The sequence below is a fragment of the Cydia fagiglandana genome, chromosome 24 (assembly GCF_963556715.1).
Source record: "Cydia fagiglandana chromosome 24, ilCydFagi1.1, whole genome shotgun sequence".
Lineage (NCBI taxonomy): Eukaryota > Metazoa > Arthropoda > Insecta > Lepidoptera > Tortricidae > Cydia > Cydia fagiglandana.
The window spans coordinates 367,412-390,094 of record NC_085955.1 but is presented as its reverse complement, the minus strand read 5'-3'; the positions used below and the strand labels follow the sequence as shown (position 1 = coordinate 390,094).

The 22,683-nt window shown below is 42.1% G+C and overlaps 1 protein-coding gene and 1 long non-coding RNA gene across 2 annotated transcripts; one reads left to right on the top strand and one right to left on the bottom strand.

The window, feature by feature from the left end:
* Nucleotides 1-1,018: 1,018 nt before the first annotated feature.
* LOC134676271 (uncharacterized) lies at nt 1,019-16,914 on the top strand. Its single transcript, XM_063534641.1, has 7 exons — nt 1,019-1,210; nt 1,733-1,843; nt 6,702-6,820; nt 7,592-7,758; nt 8,286-8,755; nt 9,161-9,270; nt 13,741-16,914. Exons 1-7 carry the CDS (start codon nt 1,084-1,086, stop codon nt 13,792-13,794), a joined length of 1,158 nt encoding a protein of 385 aa, XP_063390711.1. The 5' UTR covers nt 1,019-1,083; the 3' UTR covers nt 13,795-16,914.
* Nucleotides 16,915-17,695: 781 nt separating this feature from the next.
* Nucleotides 17,696-19,869, bottom strand: LOC134676336 (uncharacterized). Its single transcript, XR_010099911.1, has 2 exons — nt 18,391-19,869; nt 17,696-18,264 (listed from the first exon to the last, which is right to left on the bottom strand). It is a non-coding gene; the product is annotated as an uncharacterized LOC134676336 (long non-coding RNA).
* Between the last annotated feature and the right edge of the window lie 2,814 nt (nt 19,870-22,683).

Genomic DNA, 22,683 nt, shown 5'->3' with positions numbered 1-22,683 from the left:
GTATTTTGAAAATAGAAAATAGGTCCCAAAAACTATTTCAAATAAAATACAAAATAGTTTTCTTCAAAAGGTATTTAAATACAAAATACAAAATAGGTATTTTGCATTTTGTATTTGCATTTTAAATACAAGTATTTCAAATAAGTCACATCTCTGGTTGTCAATACACTGTGCTGCATATTAGCTGTTATGCCTAGGTATTACTATCGCTTCGTATCCTTAGATCACAAACAGGGACAGACAGAGGTACGAGTGTATCATCTATAAGGTTTCCGTTTTTTCTTTCTGAGATACGGAACACTAAAATGTATGTTACAAGAATGGGCAAATCCTGATTAACAAACCTAGTTCAAGTCACACAGTATAATGTTTTCGGGCTTCTATAAGTATCTACCTATTAGGGACCATGAGCGCTAGAGCATTTGCTATCTCACTGTCTATAGTCCGTTTTTTAGCATTAGAAAGAACTTCGCAGAAGTAAGCTTGTGATTCCAAATCCGGCACTTTTAGCGGTAATAATTTGAAGTAAATTATATGTATTGACCATGCTACATTATATAATTCAATAATTATTAACAATTAAAGAGCCTGACAAAAACTGCACGCTTGATTCTGTGGAGTTCTTTCTAATGCTAAAAAAACGAACTATATATGCTTATTGGACTGAAGTCTCAATTTATTCCTATTAAGGGCCCAAGGGTTTCATTTTATAAAACTACAAGTACCTACAAAAATCATATTTTTTTTAGAAAGAAAGGCATACAACGAGCTGTACAGTCTGATAAAAAAGATTAGAAATTAAAATGTGGCAACACTGTAGTGTAGTCCCTTTCAAACCAATATATATAAGAAAACAGGACAACACTACAGTGTTGCCGCTTTTTGATTTCTACTTTTTTTGCCAGACAGTAGCGTATAAGCGTAGTATTTGTATATTATTTGTGGGAATTTTAACTAGTACGCTGGCCACAGTGGCCACACACTAGTTTTTTTTTCAGTCAAGTCAAAAAAAAAAGATATCGTGTCCGCCTGCCCGCCATTGTTGGTATCAAAACAAAAATTGAATTTGAAACAATTTAGAAGATGAGCAAAAGAAAGGACAAGAGCTCCTCCGGGCCGAGCCCGAGCTCGTCGATGACGACGCGGAGCAGGATGAGCGTCGACAGAAAAGTGCAGTATCGAAATTTCCTTGAAGGGTTTTCAAAACTCGGTAAGCAAACTAGTAACGCGCCAAGGTCTGTTATTTCTGAAATCAGTGGTTTATAACTTTTAAGTATGGTACTGGTGTTCCCTAGGAGCACCTGAAGTGGTAAATTTGTAACCAGAACAACTCTTTTGTTCCCTAAGAACAAATTAAATTACTTTCTTTTAAAATATTTTAATTTGTGTTATTTCAAGTAGACACAGTACTATTTAAATTGTAAACGTAAATAAATGGGATATACGAAGGAAAAAATTACTTTGTTCAGGCGTCTGTCCGGCAAACACAGGACACTGGTTTGATTCCAGCTTCAGCTTCATTTTTAGGTTTCCAAAGGGTAAAAACGGGACCCTATTACTAAGACTGCGCTATCCATCTGTCCATCCGTCAGTCTGTAATTCATGAACCAAACCTGGCATCTGAGCAAAAGTTATGATATAATGTTTAAAGCCAAGTCCGGTACTCAGTTGCTGTAGTCAAAATCAGCTAAGACTTCATCATCAGTTGTTTTCAATTTTTTTTTATTTGCAGAACTTGAAGGTGCCAGCATGGATGAGAAGATGGAGTACACAACCAATGTCATCAAGGAGGCCGACGAGCTGCTGCAGCAGGGTTCCATGGAGGACCGAGTCAAGAACCCAAGTAATTAATTACAATATTTTGAGTATTCCACCTGTCCTGTTTCTGAGGTAATTGCATTCAGAAGTGTCCTATAATCTTCCAAATGTTGTCCTCCCTTTAGCTGGCAACAAACTCGGTGGGACAGATCTTTTCAAAGCATTATCACATCTTATAATTAACATGTATCAAGAGTAAATAAGAAAAATACAATTTAAATTACTATAGAATTCATGCAATTATACTCAGTAGGTATATAACTTTATACGGTGCCCGCCCACCGCCTCCGTAAGGTTAGTACGTCTTTCGTCGGGAACTGTACACGTTTTTATAACAAAGTCCCCACTGATGTAGTGAATTTACCACTTCATAAATTTAAGTCGCACATTAAGCACTCCTTGTTACGTAAGGCGTACTACACTGTAAATGATTTTATAAACGATAGAGATGCTTTTAAGCCGGTAGCTTGATTTCATTAGTATGTAATAATGTAATAATGTAATAATCCTTTATTTCAGACAGTAGATTGCATTATTTTCTACAGTTCTTGCGTTTTTTTCTGTCTGTGTGCCATTTATTGGCAAAAGGCCTCCTCCAACCTTCTCCATTCCTCTCTATCCTTGGCAACTCTCGTCCATGTGGTTCCTGCTGTGGCTTTGATGTCGTCCACCCATCTTCTAAATGGTCTACCTCTTTTCCTTTTCTTATGGCCTGTGAACCAGTTCATTATCGATTTCGACCATTTTTCTTTGCCTCTAATTGTATGTCCTGACCATTTCCATTTTAACTTTTTTATTGTTTTTGTGACATCTTTTGTTTTGGTGATCTTCTTTATGGATTTTATTCTTATTTTATCCGATAGTCTTTTCCCCAGCATACTTCTTTCCATGGAGTTTTGGCAAGTTTCTAGCTTTCTAATGTGTGTTTTAGTGAGAGCCCAGGTTTGGCAGCCGTAGGTAAGTATAGGAAGTATGCTGGTATCAAAGAGTTTCCGCTTGATAGTTACATTGATATCTTTATTTTTCATTATTTCCTTTAGGCTCCAATATGTCTTCCAAGCATTTCCAATACGTCTATCTATTTCTTTTGAGGTTAGATCTACCGGAGAGATTATCTGGCCTAAATAGATGTACTCGTTGACGTAATCAATTGGGTTATTATTGATGAGAATAGGTTTTTGCTTGTCGTTAGTCATAGCCTTGGTCTTTAGTGTGTTCATAACCAATCCCACCTTCCCACTTTCTATAACTAGGTCATTCAGCATTATTTGCAATTCCTCACTTGATGATGAGAGTATGATCAGGTCATCCGCAAATCTCAAATGTGAAAGGTTTTCACCGTTAATAGATAGTCCACATTTCTCCCAGTCTAATTGGCGAAAGACTTCTTCTAGGACGGCTGTGAAGAGTTTCGGCGATAGTGGGTCCCCCTGACGTACGCCTCTTTCTATTCTGATCTCTTTGCCTTCCTGCTCTAGTTTTATTGTGGCCCTGCTGTTGTTGTAAATGTTTTTTAGTATTCTGATGTATTTATTTTCGATACCTTGGTTTTTGAGTGCCTGCCAGATATTCTCGTGCTCTATTGTATCGAAAGCTTTACTGTAATCCACGAAGCAGCAGTAGAATGTTATGTTGTATTCCTTGCCTTTTTCGAACAATTGTTTGATGACATGAATGTGGTCCACAGTCGAGTACCCGCTCCTGAAGCCCGCTTGCTCTCTTGGTTGACTTTCCTCTAGCTTATTGGTTATTCTTTGGAGTATAACTTTAGCGAAGATTTTATATATATTCGAGGATAGGCTTATAGGTCTATAATTGTTGATGTTATTTTTATCACCTTTTTTGTGTAGAAGTATTATAGATGATGTTGTCCATTGGCAAGGGATTATCTCTTTTTGTAAGATTTCATTGAAGAGGTGTTTTAGAATTGGTATTAGGAGATTTTTATTTAGGATGAGGAACTCGTTACTTATGCCATCTGATCCTGAAGCTGTTTCTGTTTTTTGAGTTTTCACAGCCTTTTCTATTTCTTCATATAGTATTTCTGGTACTTTGCTGTCTCCTGATAGGGTTGTTGTCTGTGTAGTACTTTCACTTGAATATAATTCTCTGAAAAATTCAGTGGCTATTGATATTATTTCTGGGCGTCGCTTTTCGCATTTACGATTTTTATTTATTAAGTTTGGTATCCAGTCTCGTTTTTCCAAAAGTATTTTTGCTGCTTTTTTAGTGCCTCCTGTTCTTTGTATGCACATTTCCAGCTGTCTCAGTCTGTGTCTCTGACGGTCTTTTCTCATCTGTGTTCTAATTTTCTTGCTTATTTCGGCTATTTCTTTTCTTGTAGTTTTTGTCTTTTCAGGGTTGGATATAAGGTCTGCTCTATTTCTTATCAGTTCTTTAGTCTCGGTTGTCATCCATTTTTGCCTGTCGCCTTTGTTTTCTAGTTTATCTTTTTTATTGCTGTACAGAAGTTCTTGGAATTTGTTGTATTTACTCTGTATGTCTAGATTCTTCGTTTTTTCAATGAACTGCTCTAGCTTTTCTTTTAGTAGCTCTGTATTTTCTAGTATTATGCTGTCGGTTTGCTTTGCTTTAAAGGGTCTACTTTTTAGTGTGTTTACTTGTAACTTTGCTCTGACCATTCTGTGGTTACTGTTAAAATTAATATTATTTAGAGCTCTGCAGTCTCGAAAGTGTTTACTTTTGTTTGTTAGTACAAAATCTATCTCGTTTTTGTGCTGGCCGTCAGGAGATATCCATGTCCATCTGTTGCTTTCCCGTCTTTTGTATAGGGTATTTAGTATTTTTAAGTTGTTTTCGTATGCCAGTTGTATAAGTTTTTCCCCATTTCTTGTTCTTTTGCCTGAGCAGTATGGGCCCAGTATTGTTTGTTCTCCTTCTCCTTTTGCCCCTGTTCTTGCATTGAAGTCACCCATTACTATTAAGTTGTTGTGTGAGTGATTGTTTATTGCCTGTTGCAGCGTGGAGTAGAAGGTGTCGATTTCTGTTCTGCTTGATTGTTCGGTAGGAGAATATACCTGAATAATTGACCACTTTTCATTCTTCGGGGGTAGTTTTATATTAAGTATTACAATACGCTCTGAGACGCCAATGAACTCATCAATAAGTGGTTTAAATTCATTTTTTATTAAGAATCCTGTTCCATATAAACCTGGCGTTTCTCCTTTATAATAGAATATAAAGTGGCCATGGTCCTCAATTCTCTCGCTAAAAATACAATTTAAATTACTATAGAATTCATGCAATTATACTCAGTAGGTATATAACTTTATACGGTGCCCGCCCACCGCCTCCGTAAGGTTAGTACGTCTTTCGTCGGGAACTGTACACGTTTTTATAACAAAGTCCCCACTGATGTAGTGAATTTACCACTTCATAAATTTAAGTCGCACATTAAGCACTCCTTGTTACGTAAGGCGTACTACACTGTAAATGATTTTATAAACGATAGAGATGCTTTTAAGCCGGTAGCTTGATTTCATTAGTATAATAAGAATTAAATAAATATTGTTTTTTTTTTTACATTGTGAATTAAATATGCTAGTGTCCAGTAGAATTGACACATGAGACAATGATGTTCTCGCTTGATTATATTGTTTAATTTAATTTTAGTTTTGGACACTTGGAGACCTTATACATCTCTAAGTACATATTTATTTATTTGATTTTTATTTTTGATTGTACATACTTACCTATATTTTTAATGTTTCTGACACTTAGAGACCTTTACATCTCTAAGTCAACTTAGGCTAGTAATTATGTGAAGCTATATTACTGTCTTTTTATGTAACATATGAGCACAAAATGCCGTGTCTTACAGCTACATGTTATTACTATTTTAATATTAATATAGGCCGGTAGCTTGAACATGTCATGCTCGCTTAAAAGTCTTTGCTTACGGTGGCGTTGTTGATCGGGTCGCCACTTTCCCGAATGAAGGTTGAGGGAGGCGATGGCTGAGATACGCGTCATACTCGTGAACGGGTGCTGTTTGTGGAGACTGGTCTGTTAAGCTAACACGAGCTATTATACTTAGTAACTTAATTTTTATTAACTAATTACAGTGAGACGCCTGATTCTGTTCTCGTATGTTTCTTTTCTTTTAATGAATGTATTAATTATACAGGATATTGACTCTTGGAGACCTTATACATCTCTAAGGATAACTTGATAAACTATATAATCTTATAGTTCTGACACCTAGAGACATTTACACCTCTAAATATTATAGATTTTTTTTGTGTGTGTTTTTTTATCTGTATTTTGTATGTAATTCGACATTAAGAGACCATATACATCTCTTAGTAATTGTAATACGTTAGATTGAATTGTTAGTTTTATTTTATAAAATTGTTGATGTTATTATTTTTGCTTTTATGTAAATTCAATGTTGACGTGTAAAAGTGCCCTTGTGGCCTATTTGCTGAATAAATGTTGATGTTGATGTTGATGTATAGAAATTTGATAAAAAAAAACATATATCTACATGAAATCATACAAATACTTAGCTCTTTCAGAAAACATATCAAATTCTTACAAAAGGAAAAGAAAATAAAGTCAATAAAAGAAATGAGAATACATATAATGGCTCCTCTACACGATGGGCCAATGCCGGTCACTCCAAGGGACGCAGCCATGCGGTAGAATGAGATAGCATAGCAATATCACTTGCTCCCTCTAACTCATAAATGCGTCCCTTGGAGTGGCCGGCGTTGGCCCATCGTGTAGAGGAGCCATTATATGAATCTTACTGATTGTTATGTGATGCCTTCATAAAATTGGATGCGCTTTCTTACCGAGCTGAGTCACCTATAACTCTACATATTATACAACGCTTTTAATTGCTAGTCGTTTTGTTGCAGCGGAGAGCTTCCTAGCGTCCCGGGTGCTCCGCGCGGCCAGCCAGATGGCGGCCACGTGCGCCGCCGGCGTCTCCGGCGCCGTGCACGTGTACGACCGCCGGGAGCTCGCCGCGCACATTGTTAGTAGCGCCACAGAATAAATAATAGTACTAGGTACAGAAGACTCACTTTCTAACAAAACGCATCTGTTACGATCAGGACAGATATGGCCGTTAGGTGGCGACAGCGCCACGCGCGGCTTATGGCAAACCCCAAAATTGGGGTGGAACGGATGTACTTTTAGCTACCTGTAGCGGAGTGAGACATGGTAGCACCTCATCTCGAAATTTATGATTATTGGAGATTACATCATCTTAATAAAAAATAATAAAATGTCGTAAAAACTATTGTACCTACGCCAATTCTCGGGATCAGTTGTCAAGCGGACCCCAGGCTCCCATGAGCCGTGGCAAAATGCCGGGATAACGCGTGGAACGGGATAACGGTTTGAAAATGTTGGTGCTGTAGGGGCAGTATAACAGGCAGCATACGTATAAAGCCCCGTCTCCATATCGCGCGGCAAACCATCGAATGTTCGATGGTTTGCCGCGCGATATGGGGACGGGGATTAAGGAACAGTGTGTGAACTGTAGAGGGCAGCACTTGCTACTGGCGTCTTTTTAAAACAAGTCCACGCAGAACGAGCCGCCTCGCGAAGAAAATGCCGCGTGATGCAGCTCGGTCTGTGTAGACGTGTCTCGGCCACATTGTCTCGGGCGAGGCACGTCTCCGACCGAGGTGTTTCGCGCGGCATTTTCTTCGCGAGGCGGCTCGTTCTATGCGGATTCGCTTACGAGCGCTTAGTTTTAAGACACCAATAACTTTTTTCTAGCTTAGATTTCTTTCCGCAGAAAGAGAAGCCAGAATTCTGGAACGTCCTGTTCCCGCTGGAGGCGCCGGTGACGTGCTCGCTGTTCGGGGCCTTCGACGCCGCGCCCGAGGAGCGCCCGCGCGCCGAGCGGCGCCGCGTGGAGCGCCAGGCGCTCGCCGAGAAGAAGGCCCCGGCCAATGTTGACAAGTAAGCGACCAATGTGTGTCACATATCAACATTTTAACCTCTCTTCGTGTACTCGCGGTCTTGAGATACTCTCATAGAATAGTGCCCCGCGATCGCGATATCGACCATCCGACGAGTTAACGGACACCGGGCGCACATCCAATAGCGGCCACCAACTCATCAAAATATTTAGTCCACCGGCCGCTGTCGACATGTTTGGTCCCTCTACTTGGCAACAACACCCTGTCTTTAGCTTGAGATTGATAAAAACGCAGATTAGAGTTTTCCCCGAGTGACCCCAGTATGTGAATTTCACAAATTTCATAAAGCCACTATTTCTAGAATGTACAAAACAGAAGTTTTAAGCCTTTTCCACACTTCCATTTTTTGCAGCGATACAGTCGCGATTCAGTCTCGATGCAGTAATGAAATTGAGTCCCTGCAAAAAGCCAGTGTATACGAGCTTTTACTGACAATTTTAGATGTTTCGGTTTTTGCGTCATTAATAGTAAAATTAGTAAATAATAACTATGAATATCGTTTTCCAGAATGGACAAGACCGAAGAGGGCGCGGAGATGGTGGCCCGCGTGAAGCGCTTCGTCACCAAGACCTTCCAGCGCACCGGAGCCCCGCTCAGCTACTTCCACACCGTGCTCGACCCGGGGAGCTTCGCGCGCTCCGTGGAGAACGTCTACCATCTCTCGTTCCTGGTTAGAGAAGGCGCTGTCTCCTGCCACGTGGGTAAGACCTTCCAGCGCACCGGAGCCCCGCTCAGCTACTTCCACACCGTGCTCGACCCGGGGAGCTTCGCGCGCTCCGTGGAGAACGTCTACCATCTCTCGTTCCTGGTTAGAGAAGGCGCTGTCTCCTGCCACGTGGGTAAGACCTTCCAGCGCACCGGAGCCCCGCTCAGCTACTTCCACACCGTGCTCGACCCGGGGAGCTTCGCGCGCTCCGTGGAGAACGTCTACCATCTCTCGTTCCTGGTTAGAGAAGGCGCTGTCTCCTGCCACGTGGGTAAGACCTTCCAGCGCACCGGAGCCCCGCTCAGCTACTTCCACACCGTGCTCAACCCGGAAAGCTTCGCGCGCTCGGTGGAGAACGTCTACCATCTCTCGTTCCTGGTCAGAGAGGGCGCTGTCTCCTGTCACGTGGGTAAATACCTTCTGCTTTTTAGCATTACATAAGGGCAGCTGCCGCTCCGTTGAGAGCATGGTACGTGGTGGAAATGGTAACAGGATGGATAAGACGGAAGAGGGCGTAGATGGTGGATGGTGGTGATGGATGGTGGCATATTTTCAGACATAATTTCGATTGTTTTGCTTTAAAATCACCAAATATCACCAAGGTGGAGGGGGGGAGGGGGTCAAAAATGTGCCAAATATCCATTCCTGCTAAACCATGTATTGGTGTTGTTTTCAGACGAGGAGCACGGGCTGCCGTTCATAGCGCCGGTGACGGAGGAGGCCCGCGGCGGCGGCCTCGCCAAGGAGCACCAGTTCATAGTCAGCCTGGACATGCAGAGGTGGCAGGTGTGTGCCTTATGTCGCAGTAGTAAGGATCACTTTAGCTTGGCACGGTTCATAGTCAGCCTGGACATGCAGAGGTGGCAGGTGTGTGCCTTATGTCGCAGTAGTAAGGATCACTTTAGCTTGGCACGGTTCATAGCCAGCCTGGACATGCAGAGGTGGCAGGTGTGTGCCTTATGTCGGTGTAGTAAGGATCACTTTAGCTTGGCACGGTTCATAGTCAGCCTGGACATGCAGAGGTGGCAGGTGTGTGCCTTATGTCGGTGTAGTAAGGATCACTTTAGCTTGGCACGGTTCATAGTCAGCCTGGACATGCAGAGGTGGCAGGTGTGTGCCTTATGTCGGTGTAGTAAGGATCACTTTAGCTTGGCACGGTTCATAGTCAGCCTGGACATGCAGAGGTGGCAGGTGTGTGCCTTATGTCGGTGTAGTAAGGATCACTTTAGCTTGGCACGGTTCATAGCCAGCCTGGACGTGCAGAGATGGCAGGTGTGTGCCTTATGTCGGTGTAGTAAGGATCACTTTAGCTTGGCACGGTTCATAGCCAGCCTGGACGTGCAGAGGTGGCAGGTGTGTGCCTTATGTCGGTGTAGTAAGGATCACTTTAGCTTGGCACGGTTCATAGTCAGCCTGGACATGCAGAGGTGGCAGGTGTGTGCCTTATGTCGGTGTAGTAACGACTACTTTAGCTTGGCACGGTTCATAGTCAGCCTGGACATGCAGAGGTGGCAGGTGTGTGCCTTATGTCGGTGTAGTAAGGATCACTTTAGCTTGGCACGGTTCATAGTCAGCCTGGACATGCAGAGGTGGCAGGTGTGTGCCTTATGTCGGTGTAGTAAGGATCACTTTAGCTTGGCACGGTTCATAGCCAGCCTGGACGTGCAGAGGTGGCAGGTGTGTGCCTTATGTCGCAGTAGTAAGGATCACTTTAGCTTGGCACGGTTCATAGTCAGCCTGGACATGCAGAGGTGGCAGGTGTGTGCCTTATGTCGCAGTAGTAAGGATCACTTTAGCTTGGCACGGTTCATAGCCAGCCTGGACATGCAGAGGTGGCAGGTGTGTGCCTTATGTCGGTGTAGTAAGGATCACTTTAGCTTGGCACGGTTCATAGTCAGCCTGGACATGCAGAGGTGGCAGGTGTGTGCCTTATGTCGGTGTAGTAAGGATCACTTTAGCTTGGCACGGTTCATAGTCAGCCTGGACATGCAGAGGTGGCAGGTGTGTGCCTTATGTCGGTGTAGTAAGGATCACTTTAGCTTGGCACGGTTCATAGTCAGCCTGGACATGCAGAGGTGGCAGGTGTGTGCCTTATGTCGGTGTAGTAAGGATCACTTTAGCTTGGCACGGTTCATAGTCAGCCTGGACATGCAGAGGTGGCAGGTGTGTGCCTTATGTCGGTGTAGTAAGGATCACTTTAGCTTGGCACGGTTCATAGTCAGCCTGGACATGCAGAGGTGGCAGGTGTGTGCCTTATGTCGGTGTAGTAAGGATCACTTTAGCTTGGCACGGTTCATAGTCAGCCTGGACATGCAGAGGTGGCAGGTGTGTGCCTTATGTCGGTGTAGTAAGGATCACTTTAGCTTGGCACGGTTCATAGCCAGCCTGGACGTGCAGAGGTGGCAGGTGTGTGCCTTATGTCGGTGTAGTAAGGATCACTTTAGCTTGGCACGGTTCATAGTCAGCCTGGACATGCAGAGGTGGCAGGTGTGTGCCTTATGTCGGTGTAGTAACGACTACTTTAGCTTGGCACGGTTCATAGTCAGCCTGGACATGCAGAGGTGGCAGGTGCGTGCCTTATGTCGGTGTAGTAAGGATCACTTTAGCTTGGCACGGTTCATAGTCAGCCTGGACATGCAGAGGTGGCAGGTGTGTCCCTTATCTCGTAGTAGTAAGGATTACTTCAGCTTGGCACGGTTCATAGCCAGCCTGGACATGCAGAGGTGGCAGGTGTGTGCCTTATGTCGGTGTAGTAAGGATCACTTTAGCTTGGCACGGTTCATAGCCAGCCTGGACGTGCAGAGATGGCAGGTGTGTGCCTTATGTCGGTGTAGTAAGGATCACTTTAGCTTGGCACGGTTCATAGCCAGCCTGGACGTGCAGAGGTGGCAGGTGTGTGCCTTATGTCGGTGTAGTAAGGATCACTTTAGCTTGGCACGGTTCATAGTCAGCCTGGACATGCAGAGGTGGCAGGTGTGTGCCTTATGTCGGTGTAGTAACGACTACTTTAGCTTGGCACGGTTCATAGTCAGCCTGGACATGCAGAGGTGGCAGGTGTGTGCCTTATGTCGGTGTAGTAAGGATCACTTTAGCTTGGCACGGTTCATAGTCAGCCTGGACATGCAGAGGTGGCAGGTGTGTGCCTTATGTCGGTGTAGTAAGGATCACTTTAGCTTGGCACGGTTCATAGCCAGCCTGGACGTGCAGAGGTGGCAGGTGTGTGCCTTATGTCGGTGTAGTAAGGATCACTTTAGCTTGGCACGGTTCATAGTCAGCCTGGACATGCAGAGGTGGCAGGTGTGTGCCTTATGTCGGTGTAGTAAGGATCACTTTAGCTTGGCACGGTTCATAGCCAGCCTGGACGTGCAGAGGTGGCAGGTGTGTGCCTTATGTCGGTGTAGTAAGGATCACTTTAGCTTGGCACGGTTCATAGCCAGCCTGGACATGCAGAGGTGGCAGGTGTGTGCCTTATGTCGGTGTAGTAAGGATCACTTTAGCTTGGCACGGTTCATAGCCAGCCTGGACGTGCAGAGGTGGCAGGTGTGTGCCTTATGTCGGTGTAGTAAGGATCACTTTAGCTTGGCACGGTTCATAGTCAGCCTGGACATGCAGAGGTGGCAGGTGTGTGCCTTATGTCGGTGTAGTAACGACTACTTTAGCTTGGCACGGTTCATACTCAGCCTGGACATGCAGAGGTGGCAGGTGTGTGCCTTATGTCGGTGTAGTAACGACTACTTTAGCTTGGCACGGTTCATACTCAGCCTGGACATGCAGAGGTGGCAGGTGCGTGCCTTATGTCGGTGTAGTAAGGATCACTTTAGCTTGGCACGGTTCATAGTCAGCCTGGACATGCAGAGGTGGCAGGTGTGTCCCTTATCTCGTAGTAGTAAGGATTACTTCAGCTTGGCACGGTTCATAGCCAGCCTGGACATGCAGAGGTGGCAGGTGTGTGCCTTATCTCGTAGTAGTAAGGATTACTTCAGCTTGGCACGGTTCATAGCCAGCCTGGACATGCAGAGGTGGCAGGTGTGTCCCTTATCTCGTAGTAGTAAGGATTACTTCAGCTTGGCACGGTTCATAGCCAGCCTGGACATGCAGAGGTGGCAGGTGTGTGCCTTATGTCGGTGTAGTAAGGATCACTTTAGCTTGGCACGGTTCATAGCCAGCCTGGACATGCAGAGGTGGCAGGTGTGTGCCTTATCTCGTAGTAGTAAGGATTACTTCAGCTTGGCACGGTTCATAGCCAGCCTGGACATGCAGAGGTGGCAGGTGTGTCCCTTATCTCGTAGTAGTAAGGATTACTTCAGCTTGGCACGGTTCATAGCCAGCCTGGACATGCAGAGGTGGCAGGTGTGTGCCTTATGTCGGTGTAGTAAGGATTACTTTAGCTTGGCACGGTTCATAGTCAAGCTCGCCATGCAGCTATACTTGCCGTATGCCGTACACTAATCTGACGTCTCTTTTTTTTTTTTTTTTTTATTATGCATGGGTTTACTCATGGCCACAGACTAGCCGAGGCGTAGACGTGGCCTACGATGGAGCGAGCTCGCCCAGAAGGTGCCTGTTCACTCTTGATTTGAAGGTTGCCGGGTTATAAGAGCACGGAAATATAGACGCCGGCAAGGAATTCCATTCCTTGGCAGTGCGCATAAGGAAAGTAGAAGCAAAGCGCTTAGTGCGAATTGGCGGAATATCTACCAAGTAAGGATGGAAACCGGCCGTGCGTCTAAAAGTCCGATGGTAGAATGGGGACGGTGGAATGAGCTCGTGTAGCTCTTGGGCACACTCCCCGAAGTGCAACCTGTAGAATACCGACAGGCTGGCGACTTTCCGCCGATGGGCCAAAGTCTGAAGCTTAGCCGTTAGCTTCTTGTCGCCAATCATCCTCCTGGCTCTGCGCTCCACTGAGTCCAAAGCGGCGAGTTGGTATTTAGCTGAGCCATCCCACAGGTGGCTGCAATACTCCATACACGACCGGACTTGAGCTTTGTAAAGTGTTAGAAGCTGTCCAGGTGTGAAGTATCGCTTCACCTTATTTAGGACGCCCAGCTTTCTGGCCGCAGTTTGCCCGCAGTCTCATTCACGCTTACGTGGTCATAGTAGGAGTGAGAGAGACAGTGATATGACCTCGGTCTCTAGTTAGTATAGTTCGTTTTCCAGTAAATCTGGACGTGTTTAGACGTCGGCACGACTAGGAAACTTCCCCGATAACGTGATATCACGTCATGGTCAAATAAAGAAATCTATTTGTTTCAGGACCTAATAAAGGCGTTCAACATCGACCAACCGATGATGGTGCTCAAGCGATAGTGACCGAAGAACAATATTTGTGACGTTTTCAAGTAAAAGGTATCACATTGTCCCTTACCGTAACGACGAAAATTGCTAATATCTTTAAACGAATAACCTGTCAGAGCGTCCTTGTGGCAAGCTACAAAGTGGCACCTTTTGCTTGAAAACGACACATTTGTTTAATGTGTACACATGTTAATAACAAATGTGACGTTTTTAACCAAAAGACACTTCGGTTGCTAGATAAAACGATATTTCATTTCATCTTTTATAATTATACGAGAAGCGTCTTTTGGTTTAGAACGATATATTAACTTATCGTAAAAATTTAAAATATGTGACTTTCCATTACAGAAAGGTCCTTAGGCTTCAAGTGCTATAAGGAAGTTTCCATCTGAAATCCCAGTAGAAATTCTGATAAAAAGACCATTATTGCAGATGAAGCATAAATATTAAATACCCTTCTCTGATGGAAAGCCACATATGTATTACTATTTTGCACTTAGAGTCAGACCAAGAATAGTCTGCAGCGGATGTGATACCCCACGCAGTGAAGTTATTTCAAACTTCAAACTTCTATGAAATTATGACGTATAAATGACACTTGCACTGCGTGGGCTATCAAATCCGCTGCAGACTTTTTTTGGTCCGACTCTATCCCTTAATTAAAGTGCTGAATTGTTTTATTGGTTTCATTGCAAGCATGTGTTAGACTGGGTCTCATATGCCGCGACGAGACGGTACGCCGCTGGTCATATTTTTATACTAATACATAATTATATTTCTATCTCTCCAAATTCGAATAAATAATTTGGACGGTATTTAGGGAAAAGGATCCGACCCAAGAATTCTGTCAATTTAATTTGAAGTTTCTTTTTTTATCTTATATGGCAAAACTAAATTTTTTAAAGATAGCTACAAATGTAGTGCATAATTATTTTTCATCGTATTTACACGGAAATGCACGAACGTGCATTACAGTACTAAAAGGTGTTATTTCAGTACTAAAAGGGTTGTGCACAAATCACGCGAGGTGTTTTCGGCTACTTTTTGACCCCCCCTCCCCCTTGGTGATATTTGGTGAGGTTTTTGGCTACCCCCCTCCCCCCACACAACCTCACGCATATTTAAAAAAAATTACCGAGAAAAAATATCTAGTCATGTGGTAGGTCTTTTTTTCTTAGTTTCGTTCACTGTAGATAAATATACGTGAGGTTTCCTTATACCCCCCTCCCCCAACGTGACCTATCGTGATTTTTTCGTGACCCCCCTCCCCCTATCGAACCTCGCGTGATTTGTGCACAAGCCCAAAGGGGTCATCCATTAATTACATCACACGTTTAGGGTGAGGGAGGGGGTCAAGAAAATGTGACATGGGGGAGGGGGGAGACACAAAGTTTGTGACGTCACTTTAACTTCATCAGTAACCGAAAATTTATTTAAATTATTTTATTCGCTGTACATTTAAATAACAAGTTTTTAAAACGATAATCGTTTTTATTCGTTTAATTTTCTTTCCTAAGCAGTTTTGGGTTATAAAATAACTAATATTTATATCGTCAAAAATATTTTGATAAAATATTAATAATACTTAGGTACCTACTTAATTCCACATGGCGATTTCGTAGAAAAAATGTGACGTCACACTAGGGGGGGAGGGGTTTGCCAAATGTGACCAAGTGTGACAAGGAGGGGGGGGGGGGGGTCAAAAAACCTAGAAATTCGTGTGACGTAATTAATGGATGACCCCAAAGTACTGACGCTGACTGAAGTAGCATGACAAATACATCGCTCACTCTGTTAACTGTACATCAGTGGACCTTATCCCTTTTGTAATAAGGACCACCGATGTATAGTTATGAATGTTGCTGTTTGTACGAACGTTTCCGAGAAAATACGACGGAAAACAATTACGCACTACATCTGTTTAATTATTGAAGTGAAAACTTCTTTTTCATCACACTCGCTCAGCACATTTGGAATTGCACGCAGATTTAGCGGGAGTTATAGAAAAAGCGTTCTCCCTAGGGAGTTATGAAGTTTCTAGTGCCATGATTAACAGTTTTTTGTCTTTATACTTAATTTTTGTATCGCAAGTGTGATGAAAAACATTGTGTGTAACTCGGGGCGTAATAATATTGCAAACGAGAGTAAGTTAAATCGCGACGGCTTGCCGGAGCGATTTATAGACTCGAGTTTGCAATATTCAACTTACGCCCCATGTTGCACAATGTACTATTTCACACCACCTATTCGGAAATAAGCTTTTTCTTCCCTGCTAGGAGGGATCAAAGTGGCACTTTTCCTCCCTGCTAGGAGGGATCAAAGTAACACTTTTCTGTTCAAGCACACTATTTTTACATTTTTTGTACATTATTTTATTAGCTTAAATAATCTGTTTAAGCATCAGATTGTGTCATTGAGATTTCTTTATTTTCCTCATAGAAATAGAAATAGAAATAGAAATTATTTGCAGAATTATAGTTGATGTGAAAAGCAGTATGTGTCACACGGTATCAAAATTATTTCGTCTTGGGCGTTAACACTTGAATCCCTCATTACGCTCAGGATTCTACAATAGAATCCATCGCTTCATTCAGGATTCAATGCACGCCCTTGACGAAAATATATCCTTTTGATCCCTTGTAACACAAACTACTATAGCGACGCTGTGCACTTTTTGTGATGGGGAAAAAATGTTAAACTCGTAACAGGTGTCACGTGACCGTAAGACGTAAGACGGACACGTGACCTGATCGAAAAACTGTTACAATGAGTTTTTCTTTATTGATTTAAATGCCATCTAGTGAGTTTCGCTCTAACTGGTACTAACATAACTCGAGTACTAACAGTGATGTGCTTAGGGATTTCAAGTGATGCGACCAAATAACGCTAGATGGCGTTAACCTCAATCATACATAGTGCGTCATTCGGTTTTCACTTCTGCCGGCACTCCCGGAGTGCAACCCGTTGTTTTATTATCTGTATATCCTCTTCCATAAATTACGTCAATTTGATTAAAAAATAACCCCAGTGACATAATAAGTATCACTGATACCGTCTAAAATATCTGAGCTGTGAAATAATTAAGATTATAATGTAAGCATTTTTACTAATAATAAAGGTTGATTTTCATAATACGTTTTTTCTCTTGTCTGTGCGTTTATCCCTTTCACCGCCCAAGCCAAAGCGCTTCCACCTTCGGGCTTTCCGACAAGTCCACGACGCGCCGCGCACGGTAGCCGTTCAGAGGGTTAACAGTTTTAACCCTTAGAATGGCACGCATATTATGTTTAACGCGACATTGTATATCTTACCGGAATCACAGAATAAATAATAGTACTAGGTACAGGCGGTGGTGGCCGAGTGGATATGACGCCCGACTTTCAATCCGGAGGTCGCGGGTTCAAATCCTGGCTCGTACCAATGAGTTTTTCGGAACTTATGTACGAAATATGATTTGATATTTACCACTAGCTTTTCGGTGAAGGAAAACATCGTGCGGAAACCTGCATACATCTGCGAAGAAATTCATAGGTGTATGTGAAGTCCCCAATCCGCATTGGGCTAGCGTGGGGACTATAGCCCAAGCCCTCTCGCGCATGAGAGGAGGCCTGTGCTCAGCAGTGGGACGTATATAGGCTGAAATGATGATGATGATGACTAGGTACAGAAGATTCACTCTCTAACAAAACGCGTCTGTTACGATCAGGACAGATATGGCCGCTAGGTGGCGACAGCCACGCGCGGCTTATGTCTAGCCACCAAAATTGGTGTGGAGCGGATTTACTTGTTAGTACTAGCTACCCGTTGCAAAGCGACGAAATCGCGGAGTGAGCCACGCCTGCCAGAATTCAGTCTATTCATCTCGGAGGTCAACGCACTCTTACGTTGCAAACGAGAAAATAAAATGCAGATGGAATGCTCAAAATATAATTCACATAAATATAACCATGTCGTTAAAATTCCACATTATACAACAATACTTCGTCACTGGGTTACATACAACAAGTTATACACAATTACACATGTCATTATAATGCTTTTTACATCTAGTTTATGATCCACAAATAATGGTTTTATATACAGGCATACAGACGTAGGCGTATGCATAGTTGTTTTCCATCGTATTTTCTCGGAAACATTCGTATTTGTCATGCTACTTCAGTCAACCACAGGGAGCCGATTTTTGAATTTCGATCGCTCGATTTCGTCACACGAAAATCGGTGGAAAACGGTGATCTACTAACTTTTGAAATACGAGCGATAGAAATTTGGAATCGAGTGGTATTGACCACTCTTTTTCAATTCTATTAGTAGAATTTAAAGGCCTATTAGTGGAGATATTATTGAACGAAATACACGAAATCGAGCGGTCGAAATTCAAAAATTGGCCCCCAGTACTTTTGGTACCGGGACTGGCTGAAATAGCAAGACACGTTCGTACGTTTCCGTGAAAATACGAAGGAAAACCATTATGCACTACAACTGTATTTGTGACGTTCCACGGTAAAAGGTACCTTATGGCGGCTGGCGCTTACGTCGCATAGCTTCACAATAATATTGGAGCGGCGTTAATGGCCAACCGCCATTAGGTACCTTTACCAGTGGGACGTCACATTTGATTTCACACCTACAAGTTTTTCTCAATGACCTGAACTCAGCTTTATCGCTAAGAGAATAAGAGCGTGCACAGGTCATTTTGAACACCACTCGCTTAGCTAGAGTTGGGCCTAGACAAGTCTGCAACGATTTTGATAGCACAACGCAGTGCAAGTGTTATTGTAAACGTCAAACTTCTACGAAATTGTGACGTATAAATAACACTTGCACTACGAGCGCTATCATTTCGCTGGCCCAATAGCCTGTAAGGTTCTATGTTTCACTTTTATCGAACTGAACATTGTCATAGTGACATTAAGGCTCACTTGCACCATCCCACTAACCCGGGGTTAAGCGGTTAAACCGTTAACCTAGTGTCAAATTGTACTGGTAACCATGGCAACTCCAGGTTTAATCGGTTAACCCCGGGTTAGTGGAATGGTGCAAGTGCGCCTAAGTCGAATTTCAACTATCTTGAAAATGTAACATACAAAGAAGCCTGCTGTAATATTGGGCCAGCGATTTATCAAAATCGCTGCAGACTTGTCTTGGTCCAAATCTACTTCTGCTACCTTCTGTACATACTTGTCCTTTTACGTCAACCGTTCGTACGTTTCCGTGAAAATACGATGGAAAACAATTATGCACCTACATCTGTATTTGATTTCACACCTACAAGTTTTTCTCAATGACCTGAACTCAGCTTTATCGCTAAGAGAATAAGAGCGTGCACAGGTCATTTTGAACACCACTCGCTTAGCTAGAGTTGGGCCTAGACAAGTCTGCAACGATTTTGATAGCACAACGCAGTGCAAGTGTTATTTTAAACGTCAATTCTCTATGAAATGGTGACCTATAAATAACATGCACCGTGAGCGCTATTTTATTTATTTATTTTAAATTCTTTTATATTTTTTCTTTTCTGTTTTTAATGTTAAGTTGACGATATTTTTGTGAAAGCCTTTGTTTTATGCTTTTGTGTAAAATACTGTCTTTTTTTAAGAACAGTGGCGGATTTGCAGTTTTTGCCGCCCTAGACCCCAGGCCCTGTAGCCGCCCCTTAGCACCCATCATATTGACTACATTTTGAGTTATTTCTTGTTACCATCAGCGAATTTTTTGTCACAATTTGCCGCCCTTAAATATCTTGCCGCCCGGGCCTTTTGGGCCTTAGGGCAAATCGGCCACTGTTTAAGAAATAAATACATCTAATGTATCAAAATCGTTGCAGAGTTGTGTTAGTCCAACACTACTTCTGCTACGTTCTGTACATACTTGTCCTTTTATTTACAATTATTAACATACATTTTTAATACATTAGGCACTGGTCCCACCGCGAGCTAGTAAGCTATGAGCTATCGGCTATAAACACGAACAAAAGATAAGCACTCCCGTGTAAATAAAATAGACACGGCGATATTTATAGCTCACCGCTGGGCGAGTAACTATCGCCGTGTCTCTTTTATTTACACGGGAGTGCTTATCTTTTGTTCGTGTTTATAGCCGATAGCTCATAGCTTACTAGCTCGCGGTGGGACCAGTGCCTTAGAGATGATTTAGATAGTATAGAATGACATTGAATTTATATCTAGGAGCTATTAATACTATAATATAATAAAAATAATCAACAATTTCGTTACATTATGAGGTCAATTTAAGAACAGCACCGATGAAAAAAAATTATTGTAGATCTAAGTTACACAAGCACCAGAAACGTATCATTCTATGAAGATTGATTGTCTTTTCTACCAACGTGTCTCTGGTAAATGCGGGTAGTTCGAATACTCAGCTATAGCCATATATTGCCAGTCTTTCACCACACGATCAAAAATGTCGGAGATAATTTCGAAGCTTTTCGCGATCAAACTGGTCGACGCCGTGTCAAACAAAAGTTGTCCTTCGACGCCGTCACAGAATAAATAATAGTACTAGGTACAGAAGACTCACTCTCTAACAAAACGCGTCTGTTACGATCAGCACAGATAATTATGGCCGCTAGGTGGCGACAGCGCCACGCGCGGCTTATGGCAAACCCCAAAATTGGTGTGGAACGGATGTACTTTTAGCTACCTGTAGCAAAGCGACGAAATCGCGGAGTGAGCCACGCCTGACGCCACGTCACCGAAGTGTCAAAACTAAAATGAACTATATATGTATACTCACGTAGGTCTATTTTGCACTGTGGTCTGTGACGGATGTATCAGTCGATGGCGTTGAAAAGGTTAAGTCCCATTTTATTTAATAATTACTAATTTGTTTTAATACATTATAAAGTTTTACCATTAATAGTTCCATTGAAAGTTTTTACAATTAAAATAAGTTATCTGAACGACATTTTAGGGCGTTTTCAGAAATAAATATTGAAAACCTGATTCTTTCACGTCTGGACGTTCTTGGGCTCATTCTACTCAGAATCGACAGCATTCTCCATCCCACCATTAAAAAAAGATGTCCCAAAATGTCCATTCCATTACGTCACGTTTTAGTATGAAATAATGTTTCACTTGTATGTGCGTGACGTAGTAGAATGTACAATTTTCATACAAATTTTTGGGACATTTTATTTTATTATCAGAATTGAATATGCTAGTGATTCTGAGTTGAAAGAATCCAAAAACACCGGGATCTGTGAGAATCGGGTTTTCGATATTTATTTCTGAAATAGTATTTTATACAATCGTGATATAATAGAGAGCTTTTCAGTCGAGTACCGTGTTTACCGTTGTCGAGTATCGAGGCAACTCAGCAAGCTTCGTTGCCTAAGTCAGGTACGAGATTGAAAAGCTTGATTATATCACTATTGTATACAATACTTTTTCTACGAGCCAACATAAATAATACTTAAGTACCAAAAGTATACACAGCTAAGATACGCGAGCAGCCGCGATACCTTCATACTGGTACGCGCCCCCGCCGCCGCGCCCGGCGCGTTGGTCAACGACACCTTCTCGATACTCATGAGGCCCTGGTACTTGCTCCGCGCTAAGTTAAATTTTTAGACAGTTGTTTTCTCGATTTTGGCCACCGTAGCCTATGGAGACTAACAAGCAACACTAAGTGGTTTTCGTAGTCTATGGATGTTGCTATTTTAAGGGTGTCACATGCGCGTTTCTGATTTATGAACCAATTGTTTCTACTATACAACCTAAAATAAATAATTAATTTGAGCTTTGGTTTGGTTTCGTCCTCTTGACCGCGGCGAGCTGTGATTGGTCAATTTCATTATAGTTGACTAAACTGTATCGTAATGAATATTATAGTTGAGTTGGGAGCCCATACATTAAAAATACCCAATTGAAGTTTGGTATAAGAAATCTTAATTCAAGAATTATAGTCGACGAGTAGGAAAACGTCCTTTAACGATAATGTCATCAATATCATCATAAATATTATTTTATTAAGCAATGGAATGTTTTAATTTAACGTAAATTCTGTTTTTATATACCAAGCAGATACTAAAGGACAGTTCGATCGGCATAGATCGCTAAAACTGTGGAATGAACTGTCGCTCGCGGTATTTCCGGACCGATACGACCTTCAAACCTTCAAGAAAAGAGCGTACGCCCATCTTAAAGGCCGGCAACGCACTTAAATAAATTATTTTATTCATTTCAAAAATAAAGAATGAGACAGATTGGAATCAAATCATTGGATAGGTAGTAAATTAGCCAATCGAACTGTGAATTTAGTATTTGGGTCGATCAACTATTTCTTGTTGTCATTCTGTCCCATCAGCCAGGAGATAATAATAGCATAGTTTCTTAAAAGAGCTGTTGTACCATGTTCTACAAACGCGCTTAGTAGATGTCCCATTATGGAAAGGCCTTATAAGTACCAAAAAATTCAAGTTTGGCTCATTTAAATACGAAATAACTAGTATTTGAAGAGTGACCCGGAGACCGTAACCATGGCAACTAGTGACAAGAAAAAGTTGATTCACACATTTGTAAAAACACAATTTAATAATTATACAGATAAAGAATATACAAATCAATACAACATCATACATATATGACACACACACTTGCAGTCTATGTCAAATGAAATCAATTTCATTCGGAATACGCAAACATTGACAAATATAATTAAATACTGATAAATACTTCATTTTTACTTATTTTATTACGTAATTTTGTTCGAATGTTAATGTAAAGGCGGAAGTATATTACATACAATCACAAGAAATGCAAATAAAATATACAAGTACATTTAAAGCAACATAGTAAGTACAAGTACCGTAGTTTTTAACCAAAGAATTGAACAAAAGAAGAGATATTTTATATTAATTTACTTTTAAATCATCTT